General features: G+C 35.8%; 3 protein-coding genes across 3 annotated transcripts; 2 read left to right on the forward strand and 1 right to left on the reverse strand.

The window, feature by feature from the left end:
- The first annotated feature begins 11,813 nt into the window (after window positions 1-11,813).
- chl1 (DNA helicase) lies at window positions 11,814-15,140 on the forward strand. Its single transcript, XM_025612246.1, has 8 exons — window positions 11,814-12,126; window positions 12,183-12,187; window positions 12,372-12,462; window positions 12,515-12,681; window positions 12,743-13,384; window positions 13,440-14,105; window positions 14,159-14,329; window positions 14,400-15,140. The coding sequence occupies exons 1-8, from the start codon at window positions 12,003-12,005 to the stop codon at window positions 15,093-15,095; spliced, it is 2,562 nt and encodes an 853-aa protein (XP_025464906.1). The 5' UTR covers window positions 11,814-12,002; the 3' UTR covers window positions 15,096-15,140.
- A 227-nt stretch (window positions 15,141-15,367) lies between these two features.
- BO94DRAFT_521498 (60S ribosomal protein uL15) lies at window positions 15,368-16,229 on the forward strand (the record flags this gene model as incomplete). The annotated part of the gene is made up of 3 exons (XM_025610150.1): window positions 15,368-15,481; window positions 15,626-15,824; window positions 16,011-16,229. Exons 1-3 carry the CDS (start codon window positions 15,450-15,452, stop codon window positions 16,227-16,229), a joined length of 450 nt encoding a protein of 149 aa, XP_025464907.1. The 5' UTR covers window positions 15,368-15,449.
- Window positions 16,230-16,741: 512 nt separating this feature from the next.
- BO94DRAFT_567688 (uncharacterized protein) lies at window positions 16,742-18,230 on the reverse strand. The gene is made up of 2 exons (XM_025614644.1): window positions 17,682-18,230; window positions 16,742-17,629 (listed from the first exon to the last, which is right to left on the reverse strand). Exons 1-2 carry the CDS (start codon window positions 18,070-18,072, stop codon window positions 16,908-16,910), a joined length of 1,113 nt encoding a protein of 370 aa, XP_025464908.1. The 5' UTR covers window positions 18,073-18,230; the 3' UTR covers window positions 16,742-16,907.
- Window positions 18,231-18,849: the final 619 nt, after the last annotated feature.

The following is an 18,849-nucleotide window of genomic DNA, read 5'->3' on the forward strand; positions in this document are numbered from 1 at the left end:
ATATATATATTATTTTTAATTATAACTAAAAGTTTTTATAAATCTTCTGGTCCTTATATTTATATTTTAGTTTTTAAGTTAATATTATTAATACTATACTTTTAATACTTTTCTATTATTATTAGTACCTATTCTAATAATTTCTTAAATTAATCTCTATATAATAACTTAATAATTATTATTATCTGTATAATAATACTTAAGATACTATTTTTCTTTAAGTTTTCTTTAATATCTAGCGTATTAGGCTTCTATAATATTCTCAATCTTTTTATAGATTACTTAATTTTTACTTTAATCTTATATTAAATAATAGACTATATAGATCCAGATCCTATATCTAGTCCTTGTTAGTATTATCTTGGACAATCATAATTCATAAATTAAAGACTTTCAGTCTTTTAATTAATCTGTAAATTATGATTCCTAAATTATAAAATTCTTAATATAATATTATATTATTTTAATAGTATTATATTAAAATCTATATATACAAAATAATTTATTATAACTATAAGTACAGTTCTTAACTTGATTATTAATATAAGAGTTTTTAAATTCTCTTTATTTAGTTCTATAATTAGTTCAGATTTTGTTGTCTATTTTTTAAATATTCTAAATTACTGTATAAATCATAGATTTATAAAGTTTCTGATTATATCAAAATCTATTAATACTTGAATTATTTAATTTAACATAATTATTTAAATCTTTAAGTATATTCTTGATTCAGTGGCTACTAATTATTAATCTAGCTAGTTAGATTCTAGTTATCTTAGATATTTTCTTAAAAATATTAATCCTTCTATCTTTACTATATAATATATTATATACTAATTATTAAAGCATGTTAGTTAATATATTAATCTATAATATAGATATTATTAATACTCTTTATATAAATAATTAAAGTTAAGATATAAATAATAGCTTTTTCTAGTCTCTATTATTTCTGATATCCTGGATTAATAATTTATAATATATTTTTAATTATAATATATAAAATATATATTTATATAATATATAATCTAAAAAATTTATTATATTTTTTAATATTTTTTATTTTTCTTGAAATATATATACAGATATCTTTTATTATTATATTAAGATTCTGTTCTAGCTACTTGTATTTTTTAACTAATCTTAAATAATTAATAATAATAATCTATATTATCTTATCTATATATTAAGTAAATTTTTAGATAATAGAAATATCTTTATAAATACTGTCTTCAGATCTTATTTTATGATTTTTAATATCTTAAATTCTAATATAGATAATACTATATAACTTTCTTAAATTCTAAATAAAATCATGCTGAATTCTCTTAATATTTCTTTATAATATAGTCTAATTAATAAAAGATATTATTTTCATTATTTTTCTAGTTTTCTTTATCTTTATCTTACTATATTAAATATATTTTACTAGTTTTTAATAAGGGGCTTTTCAGAGTATCAGGTATCTTATTAAGTCTTTTCTTATTAAGTCTAAGATTTTTTAGCTAAATATTATATTCTTTATTTAAAGAGTTAAACTTAGTCTAAACTATACTAGGATATTCATTCCTTGAAACTGGCTTATTATTATTATTAATTTTTATAGGCCAATCAAATATTACAGATAATTAGTAATCTTCTTATTATTCTAATAATATTATTAGCTTATCTGTGATAACCTGTTATCTTAACTAATCTTAATATATTTTTTTTAATATTAATAATTATTTATATTATATAATATATAGCTTCTTATTATCTAAAATCTGTATTATAAATCCTGTCTAAACTTTAGACTGAATATTAATAATATTATAGACTTCTTTATCTTGATTTTTATATATTGTTCTTAACTATTTCTAAGACTATTATTATTTCTATTTACAGTCTTTTAATTAATAATCTACTTTACTATAGCTAAAGTATAAGTAGTCCTTTTTACACTGTTTAAGCTTTTCTTTAAATACTCTGTTTTATCAAGTCTGATACTGTGCTATATCTAGTATTATTAGTTTTAATCTATAAAAATCTTTATATATTAGACTTTTAAACTGTACTGATCTTCCATTATTAACTTAGTAACTTTGTTAGTTACTTTATCAATATATAGACCTATTAATCTATTAATCTATTAATCTTTTTTTTATTTTATATTATATTTATATAACTTATTATTAATCTTAATTATTATTATAATTATCTGTAACAGTATATTTAATTATTTTTATTAAATAAATTTCTTTTAAATCTTTATTTTAAGTTCTTTCTTAAATTATATAATATAAGTACCTTTATCTTTATCTAAGTAATTAATAACTTATAAGAATTCAGAAATATATATAAATATTAATCTAATTTATTTAAATTATTATAACTTTTATTTTATATTATATATTATATTCATATCTCTGAATATTTATTTTAGATATTTCTTAAATCTTGTATAACTGATAAAGATTTTCTTAATATTATTATTCTAATTATTTACTAATCTTTTCTAATACTCGCGGATATATAGCTTGAATTAATTAAATATTATTTTAATTAAGTAAATGTTACAGACCCCTGCTAGCCAGGTTACTAGCAGAAGCGGACTCGTCAGGCAGAAAGGTAACGACCAGGAAGGACTCAGGCAGCCAGCAACTCTTATTGAGTAAGATCCCGGTTAGGGTAACACCCGAGGTAATACTGTGTCACGTGACTATCTACCATCAGATCTACCATCGAGAATATATAATATAGTATACAGAATCCAGAAACATGATTGGACCGACCCTCGATCTACCCTGAATGGTATATGAAATGGTATATGAAGAATAGGATATAAGGACACTCTTTCATATACTTAGCTAGTTCTATTCTTCGTGCTCAATCCACTTATCTTTAAGTAACCATATATTTTGGTAGAGCTTAATAATAACACTCATCCATACTTACTTATGGATAGCTGCACGGCACTATCTAGCCTTACTTTTCTTCTTCTGTTCAAGATCAAGTCATCTTTAGATAGTCAACAACCTGACTACCTTTGATTCGGTTCACAAGGTATGTATTGGAACGGGAGCTAAGCTAACAGGAACAGGGAGAAGTGATCCTAGGGTTTGACACATTGAGCACCAGTCAGTACGAGTGTTACCCAGTGATAACCAGTCATTATATCAACTATATTGAACATATCGCGTGCGCCTCAGCAGCAGGGCTTGACAACCAAGGAACTGATGGATATGGTTAGTCAGCTACAAGAAAGCGTCACTGTCTTAGAATAAAAGAACCAGTTACTTGAAGGTTGCTTATTAGTTAAATCTGTCAAGGTCTGATTACCCGAGCTATTCAACAGCAAATGAGCGAAGCTTAGAGCTTTCTTGACCCAGTTAGATCTGTACCTCAACATGAACAAGAAAAAGCTCAAGAATAAGGAGAACAAGATCTTTTTTATATTTATTTATCTTACCGGAGTAATATTTAATTAGTTTAAACTATATATCCGCGAGCGATAAGAGAAGTTAGTAAGTAATCAAGATAATAATATGAAATGACTTTTTACTAGTTATATTAGATTTAAACAGTGTCTTAAACAGATATTTAGAGATATTGATGCGGCACGGAATACTGAGTAAAAGTTATAATAATTTAAGCAGACAGAATCAGTATTTACATATACTTCAGAGTTTCAGTAAGTCATTAGTTACCTAGACTGGAATAATAATACTTATATCTTATGATTTAAAGAAAGACTCAAGATAGAGATCCAAGAAAAGATCATTTAGTAAGAATGACTGGACACCTTGGCCAAGATGATTAAAACAGCAGTAAAGATTGATAATAAATTATATAACTTTAATATAAAATAATGAGAGGGTCAGTGGACCAGCGGGTCTACATCTTGACACAATAACCAGCCAGGTTACCAAGTTAATAATGGAAGGTCAGTACAATCTAGAAGCTTGGGATATAAAGATTTCTATAGGCTGAAACCCATGGAGCTGGATGCAGCACAGCATCAGACTTAAGAGACTCGAGTATTTAAGAAGGAATTTAAACAGTATAAACAAGACTGCTTGTACTTCAGCTGCGGTAAAGTAGATTACCAGTTAAAGAACTGCAGTCAGAAACAGTAACAGCCTTAGAAATAATTGAGGACTATAAATCAAGATCAAGGCAGAGAAGTCTATGATATTATCACTATTCAGTATAAAGTTTAGATAGATTCTGTAATACAGATACTAGATAATAAAAAGTTATATATTATTTAATATGGTCGGCTATTAAAAGACAGGATATATTATAATTAATTAAGATAACAGGCCATCCCGGATAAGTTAACAGTACTATTTAATTAATAAAAGGATTGATGATTGTCTGTACCATTAGTTTGGACTATAAAAGTTAATAATAATAATTATAAGCCAGTTTTAAGGAATGACTACCCCAGTATAGTTTAGAACAAGGATAAATCATTGAATAAAGAGTATAATATACTGTTTAAAGATCTTAAATCTAGTAAGAAGAGACTTAGCAAGATACCTGATATCCTTAAAAAACCTTTATCAGAAATTAGTGAACTCTGTTTATTATAGTAAGATAAGGACAAGAAGAACTAGAAGAATAATTAAGAAGATGTTGCTTACTGGTTAAACCATATTTTAAAAAAAATCTTGAAAAATCTAGTATAATTCTGTCTAGAACTTAGAATAATTATACAGCATTGTCTATATTAGGATTTAAAATGTTGGAAATCATGGAATAAGACTTAAAAGTAATATTTATAGAGATGTTCTTGTTATTTAAAAGTTTGTTTAATATATGGATAAGATAATATAGATTATTATTACCAGTTATCAGAAGTTAGCTAGAAGGTAAATATTGCAGGAACAGAGTCTTGATATAATAAATCATGTCTATATATTTATTTTAAAGAAAGTTGAGATTATTAAAGATATAATAAATTTTCTTAGCTTATATATTATATAAACACATGCTTAATATATCATGATTAGAAGTATATTACTAACTACTGATCTAAAATACTGGAAGTAGTTAGGGCTAAGATAAGCTATTATTTATATAATACTTTTAATTGCGTGTATAAAAAGTATTAAAGATACTCTTACTATAGATTAATATATTAGCTGGCATATTTTGATAATTAGTATATAATATACTATACGGTAAAGATAGAAGGCTCAAGATTTCTAAGAAGACATCTACAATAGTTAGAACCTAATTAGCTAGAATAGCAGTTAATAACTACAGAATCAGGACTATATTTAAAGATCTAAGTAATTATATTAAATTAATCAGCCCAAGTACTGATAGACTCTGAAGTAACTAGAAACTTTATATATCCAGGATTTATATAACAGCTTAAGATATTTAGATAATAAAAAACAAAATCTGAACTGATTACAGGATTAAATAAAGAGAATTTGGAAATTCTTATGTTAATAATCAAGTCAGAAACTGTATTTATAACTATAAAGAGTCATTATAAGTATATAGATTTTAATATAATATCTTTAAAACAGTATAATATTATATTAGAGATTTTATAACTCAGAAATCATAATCCACAGATTGATTAGAAGACTGAGAGTCTCTAATTTATAAATTATGATTACCTAAGATAACACTAGCAAGGACTAGATATAGAGTCTAGATTTATATAGCCTGTTACTTAGCAAGAAGCTAAAGTAAGGACTAAGTAACCTAGCAAGAAAAGATTAAGATTATTATAAAAGCCTAACATGCCAGGCATTAGAGATAACTTAGAGGAAAATAACATCTCAAGTATAGTTATATAAGTAATAGTAGTAATTAAGCTATTATAGAGAGATTAGCTTATAGAATTATCAAGATAGGCACTGACAATAATAAAAGAATACTATAAGTATAATATTAACAGCTCTGATATAAAGATCAAGATAACTATCCAAGAACTAGAAGATTTATGGAAACTTCTAGCTGTGGTTAAGAGTGATACACAGATTCTATCATAATATAAGAGATTTAAAGACTTATTTAAATAGTTAGAGTAATCTAAATTATCTTAGTATAGAAAGTATAATCATACTATTTCTATAAAAGAAAAAAAATCACTAATATATAGAAAGATTTATCTAATATCTGAAAAGAAATTACAGATACTATAAGAATATATTAATAACTAGCTGGCTAAAGATAATATCAGGCCTTCGAAGTCACCAGCAGGACATAAAGTCTTATTTATATTAAAAAAGAATAATAGTTTATGGTTATACATGGATTATTGGTTATTAAATACTATTATAATCAAAGATTGATACCTGCTATCTTTAATTTCAGAAATCCAAGACAAGATATAAGGAATGAAGTGGTTTATTAAGCTTAATATTATAGATATATATTATTATATATATATCGCGGAAAATAAAGAATAGAAAACTGTGTTCAGAATAAAGTATGGATACTTTAAGTACTTGATTATATTATTTAGACTTACTAACGCACCAGTGTTATTTCAGTAATATATTAATAAAGTTCTTAGAGAATATCTTAACAGGTTTATAATTATTTATCTAGATAATATATTAATCTTCTTGAAAATTAAGAAAGAATATATAAGACATGTAAGACTAATTCTATATAAATTATATCTATATTAATTATAATATAAGCTAAAGAAGTATGAATTCTATATACAGAAGACAGAGTTCCTGGAATATTAGATATTTATAGAGAGAATCTATATTAAGCAAGCTAAAGTATAAGTTATACAGGATTAGTCTTAATCTAAGAATCTGAAAGAACTACAGTAATTTATCAGATTAGTTAACTACTATTAATGATTCATGGACGGATATACTATCCATATAATGTCATTTTTTAAGCTTATAAAGAAGTTGAAGAAATATTAATAGAAAGAACTACAACAGAGCATGTTTAAAAATATTAAGCAGTAACTTACTATATTATTAGTACTAGTACAGTATAATCTAGAAAAAGAAATAACCATTGAAACCGACATATTAGACTATATTATTAGTATGTATATAATGCAACCTGAAGAAGATAGAAAGCTAAGACTGATTATATTTTACTTAAGAAAGTTGGTTTAAGTAGAACTCAACTACAATATTCATGATAAGGAATTACTAGCTATAGTAATAATATTTAAGCAGTAGAGGGTCTATCTTGAAGAGATAAAGTACACTGTTATTATAAAGACAGACTATAAGAACTTAATCTATTTTATAATAACCAAAGAGTTGACTAGAAGGCAGGCATGATGGGTAGAGATTCTGTTATAATATGATTTCAGAATTATATACTGTAAGAGAGTAGAGAATGAATATGCAAACATGCTGAGCCATAGGCCAGACTATGAATTAAGTAAAAAGACTATTAAATCAGCTATTTTAAAGCAAAACACGGATGGGTTGATTAGCTATAATAAGACTAATCTAGCAGCAATACTGAAAATAGATAGTAATCTAATTAAATAATTAGCTAAAGATACAAAAAATAATAAAATACTCTAAAAAATAAATAAAGACTTACTAGATAAGATTATTATTAATGAAAATAGACTAGCATACTTTCACAGATTAATCTTTATATTAACTATAATAAGAACAGAGATTGTAGCTAGATATTATAACAGACTGCTTAAGAATCACTTAGAAGTAGAAAAGATGATTAAACTAATTATAAGGAATTACTATATTTCAAACCTCAGATAGAAAATACATGATTATATTAAATAATATAAGACTTATATTAGAGATAAGCCTGTAAGATACCAGCCTTATAGATAAATATAAATATAAGAAGTATCACAACAGCTATAAGAATAGATAATAATTAACTTTATTAGTCTATTATTGAAATTAGAAAGATTTAATATTATTACAGTCATTACTGATCGCCTTATTAAATATATCTATCTTATATTAAGTAAGATAATAATAATAATAATATAAATAATAAAACTATTTTTAAAAAATATTATTATATACCATGGAATGCCAAAGTATATTATATTAGATTAAGATAAGTTATTTATCTTAAAGTTCTGGAGATTATTTATAGATCTTATAAAAATTAAAGAATAAATAATAATAACTTACTACCCGCAGATAAATGGGTAAATAGAAAGAATTAACTAAATAATTAAATAATATCTAAAATATTACGTGAACTACTAGTAAAATAATTAAATAAATTTATTATTAATAGCACAATTCTTATATAATAATATTAGTTATTTAATTATTAGAGTCTTACTGTTTTATACTAATTACAGATATTACTTAAGGTTTCTAGAAACACTATTAAGAAGGTAGTAAGTTACTGATATAGCTAAGAATATTATTATATTTACAGAAAATATATATTTACAGTTATTCTAAGATATCAAGTTCATAAACTTATACAGTAAAATATATTATAATCATAAATACAGAAAGAAACCTAATCTTAAAAGAGGAGAGAAAGTGTTTCTACTCCGCAGAAATATCAAAATAAAATGACTAAATCAGAAGCTTGACCATCACAAGCTAGGACTATTTATTATTAAAGATAAGAAGAGACTAGTCAACTACAAGTTGAGGTTGCCAAAATCAATGAACAGAATTTACTCAGTATTTTATATCTTATTGTTAGAACCCGTACCAAAGAACACTAGAATCATAGAAAATGTAGAGATTGATGACAATACAGAGAAAGAATATAAAGTTAAAAAGATTCTAGACCACAAGAAGATTAGCAGCAGGCTAAAGTATCTGGTAAAATAGGTAGAATATGATATCTCAGAAAACATGTAGAAACCTATCAAGAATTTGACAGGCTGCTACCAGCTTGTGGAGCAGTATTACTGACAGATAGGTCGAAGTTCGCCCAGAAAGAAGGGGAATCAACCAACTGAGTCAGACTAGGAGTATCTGACACAGCAGTAAGTCAAGCAGCGTTGTATTTATCAGCCAGACACTCTAACTCTCGGAGATCCTCAGTGCTTGAGGAATCCTTCTCATCCAGCCACTCTAACACAGTTGAGTCGTGATCCAACATCCGCTCGCCATAATCTTTTAGGAACTGTTGTTGCTTGAACAAGCAAGCCACTTTGGCAGCAATACAGGCCTGTTCAGCAAGGGCCTTAGTAAGTTTATTTTGCATATCTGATTAATTATGTTTTAAATCATTTTACTCCCTATCACTGTAAAATCATTTTTCATATTTTCAGCCACGATGAGTATAGACAGCACAATTTCAGCTTTTCAAATCCATAATATAAAGAATGTCTCTCAGAAAACAATGTTTACAAGAACTTTCAGTAATGAAACTGTTAGCATGAATCTTATTAGACTGACAGATATATTCTTTTACCCGATCACGATTAGTGTAATGACGAGATATGATAAATTATCATAAGAAAAAGAGAAATTAAGAAAACTCAACCGACATAGGAGGAACACGCATCTTTATGTCTCTTGAGGATAAGAAACCTTGAAGGAGGGGGAGTGATGTTATAGACCCCTGCTAGCCAGGTTACTAGCAGAAGCAGACTTGTCAGGCAGAAAGGTAACGACCAGGAAGGACTCAGGCAGCCAGTAACTCTTATTAAGTAAGATCCTGGTTAAGATAACATCTAAGGCAATACTGTGTCACGTGATCATCTACTATCAGATCTACTATTAAGAATATACAATATAGTATACGGAATCCAGGAACATGATTAGACCGATCCTTAATCTACCCTGAATAGTATACGAAATAGTATATAAAGAATAGGATATAAGGACATTCTTTTATATACTTAGCTAGTTCTGTTCTTCGTGCTCAATCTACTTGTCTTTAAGTAACCATATGTTTTGGTAGAGCTTAGTGACAACACTTGTCTGCACTTACGGATAGCTGCGCGGCACTATCTAGCCTTACTTCTCTTCTTCTGTTCAAGATCAAGTCATCTTTAGATAGTCAACAACCTGACTACCTTTGATTCGGTTCACAAGGTACGTATTGGAACGGGAGCTAAGCTAACAGGAACAGGGAGAAGCGATCCTAGGGTTTGACAGTAAATAAATATAAAGAAGATCTTATTAATCTTATTTCTGAGCTTTTCTTTATTTATATTAAGATATAAGTCTAACTGGGTCAAGAAAGTCCTGAGCCTTGTTCAGTTATTATTAAACAGTTCTAGTAGTTAGATCTTAACAGATTTAACTGTTAAATAATCTTTAAGTAACTAGTTCTATTACTTTAAAACAATAATACTTTCTTATAGCTAATTAACCATACTTATTAATTTCTGTATTATTAGACCCTGCTGTTACAGAGTGCGCAATGAATTTAAAATAATCAATATAATAAATAATTATACTGATTAGTACTTAATATATCAAACCCTAGGATCACTTCCCTGTCCTGGTTAGCTTAGATTTACTGGTATATATACCGTTAAATTGAGTTAAGAAGATATCAGGCTAATAACTATCTAGGAATAACTAGTCTTAAACAAGAAAAGAGAAGTAAGACTGAATAGTATTATATAGCTATCCATAAGTAAGTATAGACAAGTATTGTTACTAAGCTTTCAAGTATATAGTTACTTAAAGACAGTAGATTAAGCATGAAGAACAGAACTTAACTAAGTATATAAAAAAGTATTTTTATATATCTTATTCTTTCTATATTACTATCATGATATATTATACTATTAGCATATTATCTCATATCATCACCATGTCCTGGTCATAGTGTTGACATGTCGTAGCTTGTCAGTAACATACTGTCAATCACATAATATGTAGCCGCTCCGGGCGTCATGGCGGTAAGTCACAATAACAGTTCGGTCTTACCCGAGCGCTGCCCTTATCAGTGCTTTCTGCCTGGCGAGTCCGCCTTACTGGTAGTTCAACTAGCAGGGGTCTGTAACAAATATCTTAATTTAAAAGACTCTACTGAGTATAACTAATAATCAATTCAGAAGATCAAGCCTCAATATTAAAGTCTAATTACTGAATCTAATCAGAAATTCTGTATAGTATTAAGACTACCTCTATCTCTATCTTTATCTCTTTCTCAGCTTCTATCTCTTCTTCCATATCAAGCTATAAAAGAGTTATACAGGCTATCACTAAAAACCTTAATCTTTTTTAATTAAGCAGTTATTTCATGATCATGGTATCTAGAGATTAGAATTACATGTTCTGGGGGTTTAATATTACTTACACAGGCTAAAATTACTACACAACATATAAAAATTCAGATAATTACTAATTGTTAGGCGCTAGACCCAATCAGATTCTGCCAGGCAGAAATTAGTATTATAATAATATTAATATTAATATTGCTGAACTTCTCTAGTACTCCGTCTTCACTCTTTGGAGTAAGTACGCCATAGGGTAAGGGTAGACTGTAAATACCCTCCCTGTACGTACCTACACTAGATACTAGATACTTAGAGTTTGGGTTGACCTTCCAGAACAAATCTTACCATACCTATCGGGCTAAGTTGGAGGGTTCCAGTTTTCTGTCCACTCACCTTTGCCTATCTGGTATGGAAGACAATGCCCATGCGAAGAGGAAGGGCTGTTATATCATACTATCTACCAATAAGACACATAATTTCTCCTGCCCAAAGCGGTCTTCGTTCACTGAGGTTAGGTATGTGTTTTCTGATTCACAGCAGCGTGACCTATTGGTTTCTTGGTGGACCCGAAATTGGGATTTTCATCTTGGTCGGTATTCCGTAACGACCACCTCAAAAGTACCAAGTAGCTCCCGTCTATCGGCATAGGATGCCGTACTACTAGTACTATTGCTTTTCAGAGAAAAGCCCTGGGGACTACCCTCTTATGCTTTCTACCCAGACAGATTGTGAAATGTCAAGTCACGGGCCGTACTAATACTGTTACAAGAGTTCGAAATAGGCATTCCATCACGCGAAGATATACGGCTAGGTTTATTCTCTACTTGGGACAGCCATTTGCCTTTGCGTGGCTGAGCTTCGGCCTCAGAAATCACCAATGGAACTCCAGGATAAAAATTTCCACCACCCTTATTCGCCTTATGACATCCAACTCCAGTTGATGCGGGCGCTATACGCCTGTCTTGAGCAGGGGAAGGTCGCTGTTTTTGAGTCGCCTACTGGTAAGCTAGGTGGATCTCGAGTTAAAATCAGCTGCGGCTAATTCAGTTTGACTCAGGGACCGTAAGTCAGAGCTTTATTCCAGCTACACCCATCAGATTGCAAATGGCAGAGCAAGTTATTCCTTTGTCGCCATGATATGGAATATCTTCGTCTGGAACGCCCGGCTTTGGTGTACAAGCGAGGGAACCCATCGAAGCTGCCGTGACACCTCGGATCATAACTAAGAAAACTTCCAAATTCCTAGGGAAAATCTTTAAGTTTGATATGCGGTTCTCTGACGTGGTTACGAGATCACAAGCGTTCCGCCTTTCAGGCGGCTGTCAACAATGCTGCACGTTAGGCTCCTTGGTGTGGAATAGTTGAATCTCACCACTAATCATGCTTTAGGAGATGATGATGAACCTGAATGGATGTTAGACTTCGCTAAGCGGGAATCGAGCCGTGCGATGACTGAGAAGAGGAAAGAGTTTGAAGACAGACTGGAAAAGGCAAAAGAAGAAGAAGAAAGGCAAAGAAACGCAATTGAGGACCCCAAAGGGGCTCGAAAAAAGCAGGTACGAGGGATAATAACATTTGGCCTTTAGAAAGTCTTACTTAAGAAAATTACCTGCGCAGAAGTTCAGTACACCATCGACTGGTCCCCATGAGCTAAGTGAAGATCATTTTGCACTCGATGAATATGACAGCGAGAAGGAAGAGTACAAAGCGTCCCGGAATGGGCAGGATCATTCTAGCGGACTTTCCTCTAGTACGCTAGAATTATTGGAAAGGTTTAAAGGGCAATTTTCGACCACCAAGCTACGGAGTGAAGACGGTGAAAATGATGAGGTCCGGATCTTCTATTGCTCCAGGACGCACTCCCAATTAAGCCAATTCGCCAATGAACTGAGGCGTGTTACAATGCCATCGAGCGTACCCGAGGAACTGAGTGCTGGCCTAGCTGGGGATGAAGAGCTCGGGGAGCGTTTGAAGCATGTCACACTCGGTTCTCGGAAGAATCTTTGCATCAATCCAAGTGTTAGTTCGTTGGAAAATTCAACCGCGGTCAATGAACGTTGCTTGGATCTGCAACAACCTGGTGTGGCTCCTCAGCATAGATGCCCATTTTTGCCATCGAAAGAAGATGAAAGACATGTTTTTCAGTTCCGAGATCATGCGTTGGCCACGGTGAAAGATATTGAAGACTTGGGGAAACTCGGCAAGAGAATCGGAGTATGTCCCTATTATGCATCCCGATCGGTTGTCAAGCATAGCGAGGTCTGCTGCCTTCCAGAACTGTTCTCTTATTAGCCTTGTGACTGATGAGTGACAGATCGTGACACTACCATATCCTTTACTACTACAACGCTCGGCCAGAGAGGCCCTTAATATTTCTGTCAAGGGCCATGTCATTATAATCGACGAAGCCCACAATCTGATGGATGCAATATCTAGCATCCACTCAGTGACGGTGACGCTTTCGCAGCTTCAGACTTCTCTTTCCCAGGTGACTACCTATGCTCGCAAATTTAAAACCCGCCTGAAAGGAAAAAACCGAAGCTATGTTTCTCAGGTTATCCGGCTCATTGGTTCGATCGCCGCTCATCTTCGGTCAATCCTCGAGAGCGAAAAGGCTCGTGAAGGCCCTGTTCTGCCTTCTGATCTTATGTCCGGAAAGGGTGTCGACCAGATCAACCCTTATAAGTTGAGTCAATATCTCCAGGAAAGTAGATTGGCAAGAAAGGTTGATGGATATGTCGAGTTTTCCAAGGATCAGTCGGGCAGGCAGATGACTGGAAGCCCGGCGGTGCCTGTTTTATTTCACATACAGGGCTTTCTCATATCATTAATGAATCCTTCTGCCGAAGGACGGCTATTCTACATGAAGGATCAGGATGACATTCACTTGAAGTACATGCTTCTGGACCCTACCAACCAATTTCGTGAAATTGTTGAAGACGCAAGGGCTGTCATATTAGCGGGCGGAACCATGTCACCTGTAAGAGCCAGTGGTCCTCAATCACACGAACGCCCATCTAACGAACTCTGCAGATGACAGACTATATGGACCATCTTTTCTCCTACGTCCCAGCCGGCCGATTAGACACCTTCAGCTACGGCCATGTCATCCCATCTGAGAACCTGATTGCTCACACACTGGTACGGGGTGTCCGGCGCTCGGAGTTTGATTTCACCTATGACGCTCGTGATTCCGAGAACATGGTGAGAATATTTTAGACGTCCCACATCACTCGTTATTTCAAGGAAAGCTAACATCCCTTGCGTGAGCCAGATCATTGATCTTGGACGGACAGTAGCTACGCTTTGCCATGTCATCCCAGACGGCGTGGTTGCCTTCTTTCCCAGTTACGATTATCTTGGACGAGTCTTGAGCATCTGGAAGAAGCCGAAGCTGGGCGAGCAAGGCCAAACTGTCTATGGCTTGATTGAGCAGAAAAAGCCCATCCTATTTGAATCCCGAGACATGAAATTCACGACCGAAGAGCTGCTCCAAACGTATGCGAGCACCATCGATACAGGCAGAGGTGCGCTTCTCTTGTCCGTTGTGGGCGGCAAGCTGTCAGAGGGAATTAATTTCTCCGACAAACTTGGACGGGGCGTGCTGATTATTGGACTGCCCTTTCCAAACATCCGGAGTGCAGTCTGGCAGGCTAAAATCCAGTATATCGAACAAAAGACACATCGGCAGGCTACTGGCTCCGAGGCAAGCCGCCAGTCAACAGCAAGAGCAGCAGGAAGGGACTACTATGAGAACTCCTGCATGCGCGCAGTGAACCAGTGTATTGGACGAGCTATCCGGCACCGGAACGACTATGCAGCGATTGTTCTGTTTGATAGACGGTATGATAAACCTGGTATACAAGCCAAGCTACCTGCCTGGATCAAACAAAGCATGGTAGGGGGTTCGGTTCAACGACCCGCGGGTGCTACTGTTCAGAGCCTGGCCAAGTTCTTTGCGAGCAAGTGAGGCAGATGGGTCCGCAAAAATAGCTATGTCCTAATAAGAATTCCGCTCATGCTTCTTCATGCAGAATGGATATTTTACTTGTGTCGTTGGTCTTGCTAGGGTAGATGTGAGTAGGTACTAGTGGATCAAGAGAGATGCATTATGTAATCGGGCGGCGCAGGGAGGAGGGCACGTGAGACGAGGACGCCCCAGCCGCCAAGGGAGGCGACAGGGCTGGCCCTAAGTTAGGGCAAGCAAATTAGCGCACACTCTAGCCGCCCCGGGGCCTTGATTTCAACATCTGAGCCAGGAGTATACAGGACCGCATCCCCCCCTATCGCCAACTCTCTTGTCGAGCTCAGCACCGTCGACAAGATGCCTACCCGTTTCTCGAAGACCAGGAAAGCGTGAGTCGCACCACATTTCCCTTCGCCTCCGGTGGTCGACCGTCCCGTTTGTCGTGGTGAATATGCGACAGGCTGAGGCCTCGTCCGGCGACCATCCGCTCAATCTGCAGAACAACAAGAACTGACGCTGATCCCTTTCCTTAGCCGCGGTCATGTCTCGGCCGGTTACGGTCGTGTTGGCAAGCACCGTAAGCATCCCGGTGGTCGTGGTATGGCCGGTGGTCAGCACCACCACCGGACCAACCTTGACAAGTACCACCCCGGTTACTTCGGTAAGGTCGGAATGAGATACTTCCACAAGACCCAGCAGCAGTTCTGGAAGCCCACCATCAACCTTGACAAGGTACGTTGAAACCGATGTTGGAATTCGACCTGGACAGGAAAAAGGAACAGGAGCTTGGGGGATTACAGGGTACATGTTTGCCTCAAGACAACGAGATCGGATTGTGGTCAATGGGAGCGAAAGGACGAAAGGCTTTGGATACGCTGTGAAGGGCTTGGTTGGCTGATTGGTTTCCTTTCGATATAGCTGTGGTCTCTCGTTCCCGCCGAGAAGCGTGATGCCTACTTGAGCGGCCAGAAGACCGACACCGCCCCCGTCATCGACCTGCTTCCCCTCGGCTACTCCAAGGTTCTCGGCAAGGGCCGTCTCCCCGAGGTCCCCATCGTCGTCCGTGCTCGCTACTTCAGCCGGGATGCTGAGGAGAAGATCAAGGCTGCCGGTGGTGTCGTTGAGCTCGTTGCTTAAGTGTGGAAGTCTGGGATTTCACTTGGAGGATGAAAACCGGGACAGGTGCTGCGCTGGCTACGGTTCGGTGTAATAGAGTCGAATTCTCTCCGGGGAGTGAGACATCAAAAATGGGAGCCACGGATCGGGCACCTTCGTCCGTGTATCTACAAATAAAAAGGGTTTCTATTTGTGACGAGCAAAGCATGGCCTCCGGATGCCCTTACGACCTCGCTCTATTGAACAAAATACCATAAAGGAGGACTTCTTTTTTTTTTTTTTGTCGCTCTTGGATTGTGCTCCTAATGAAGCCTGTTGATAGGCAACTCCTATATTCGGAGATTTGAGCCAGACACATAAGTACCGATGTCCAAGAATGAGCCAACAGTTCTGGTTTATGGGATAGGTATTCTGGGCCTAGGTCCCAGTTTCTTGACTAGAATACGTAGACTACCGACCTGCCCCTTACTACCTGCCTAAGGAGGTGGAATTGTAGTTTCATTTCAGGTCAATTGCGTAGATATCTCACGGATGCTGCATCGTCCTGTGACAGGATCTACTAAAGGCCCTTTTATCTGCATATCAGTAAACCTTGCTAGTTGCAGTGGGCCAATAATGGCCCGATGATTCTTTGAACGACATGTCTAATCCTCTCTACCTATATGAAACGGCAGTAGTACACCAACGGGCAGCAATGTTCTAGATCTTTGATTCGCGCACCGACCCCACCTTTTCTAGTGGATTGCTACTGGCTTCCAGGGTTTCATAAATGAATCGCACCGCCTCAATGAACATTTTTGGGGTCATTTCGTGGGCGGCATCGTCATCGATAAGATCCTCGAAGGTAACTGCACCGTCCGCAAACCAACCACTTGGAGCAATCGCCTGTTTCCACCAAGTCAAGAATGCCTCCCCACGATGGTATGGTACTAACTTGTCTTTGCCGCCTGACAGGTTAAGAATGCGTTTTCCAGCTACACAGTGCGCCAGGAGTGGTCGCAATGCAGCCTTCTCACTCTCCGTCGGCTCTGGTAATGGCCCGGTGTGAAGAGAACCCATGTCTGGCTTCGAACTCACATGGCTCAAAAACCGGCTCGCCGGGTCATACTTGCGGACTGCATCCACCAAGGAAGAGGGGAACGCTTCGGAGCCTAGGAACTGGGATCCGGGGATGTCGCTGTTTGTCCAAGACGGTAACTTCGACAGCCTTGCACGGTCCGCCATAAGACTTACGTAGTCAGGGCAGCCAATGACGATGACCCCGGCGCTTATGCGGGGTTCATGCAGAATGCAGCTCCATGCTGCATGCCCACCCAGAGAGACCCCCAACACCAGGTTATCGGAGATCTTGCGGTCAGATTGGGGGCACACAAAAGATGGGAGGTAGTCGATCAGAAGAGATACGTCTCGTGCGGTGCCCTCTAAACGGGGCGGTTAGATCACTTCAAGCTAGCTATATGACAGGGCGCTCACGAAAGATGGAGAACATATCTTGCGCATGTCGAGGATTTCCTTGTCTCCATGCTTCGTTGGCCAGCGGCTCCACCAACCTTGTCCCATGATTTCTTTGATCGAATGCGACGGCGATGAGACCCTTGACTTGTTGGCTGGGACTGGCACGAGCATCGTGGATCGTGGCGTTCCAGTTCGCGATGATGGTCATAGCAATGCCCGCCATGCGCTCTTGGGTTGCCCCTCTATGATGCAACAGCCAGAGACAGGTAATCTCGGAGGCTTGCTCCGGAAGTTCGTCAAGACCGTAGACCGTGGTAAGTATCCCAGCGATTGGGTATATCTTTCGGGAAACGGATGACGTGCCGGCGTAGCAGTTTGCATCGTCGAGTACCTTCAAAGGATCCGCCATGGTTGTCACTTATCGTTCTGTGTTGGGTAGGTGTCAGAATGACGGAGAGTCTGGGGTGCTCATGGGTTGGTCAGCTTCTCCAATTTATACCTCGACGGTACTTTGCCGAGGAGGTGCTGGGTACGGAGTACTAGTATGGGAAGGGCCCTTTTATCAAGTGTGATGGGATTTCGGCTAGCAGAATGACTGTGGGTATCTAGTGATACATACACCCGTTGGAGATATCGAGTAGTCCGCCTGGATAAGTAATCTGCTTTATCACACGTTTGGCTATGTTGTTTGTGCGTTTGTGTGTGTGGATATAAATCTAGTTAATACTTACACTTAGAAAGTTTCCTGTCTATGGAATATCTAGAGCAACGGAACATTTGTGCTGGGACGGCTCGTGTATGATATACTATATGAAAGAGAGATAAATGTTGGCAGCAGACTGCAAGAATCCCAAAAAGAACAAACAGGGGTTTGTACTCAAGAAGACACCTGAAAACAATAGAGACTGATAATATTTACAGTATTACAGCACCTGATCATTCATTCATTCATTCATTCATTCATTCATTCATTGCCCTCTTTCTTGTGATGCTGCGATAATTAATAGCAAATATCTCGGACGGAACAGGCAGATGTTCATCAGGCGGTAAGAGGGGCGGTAAGAGGGGCGGTGAATGCCTCAGCCTGAGTATCAGGGACCCGCCGATAACTTACATTCCCACATGGCATCAGTCTGATACGGTACGGAACATGTAATTCACCACACGGTGGCTGGTGTTGCTGCCT

The sequence above is a fragment of the Aspergillus sclerotioniger genome (genome assembly GCF_003184525.1).
Source record: "Aspergillus sclerotioniger CBS 115572 chromosome Unknown BO94scaffold_23, whole genome shotgun sequence".
NCBI classification, from domain to species: domain Eukaryota; kingdom Fungi; phylum Ascomycota; class Eurotiomycetes; order Eurotiales; family Aspergillaceae; genus Aspergillus; species Aspergillus sclerotioniger.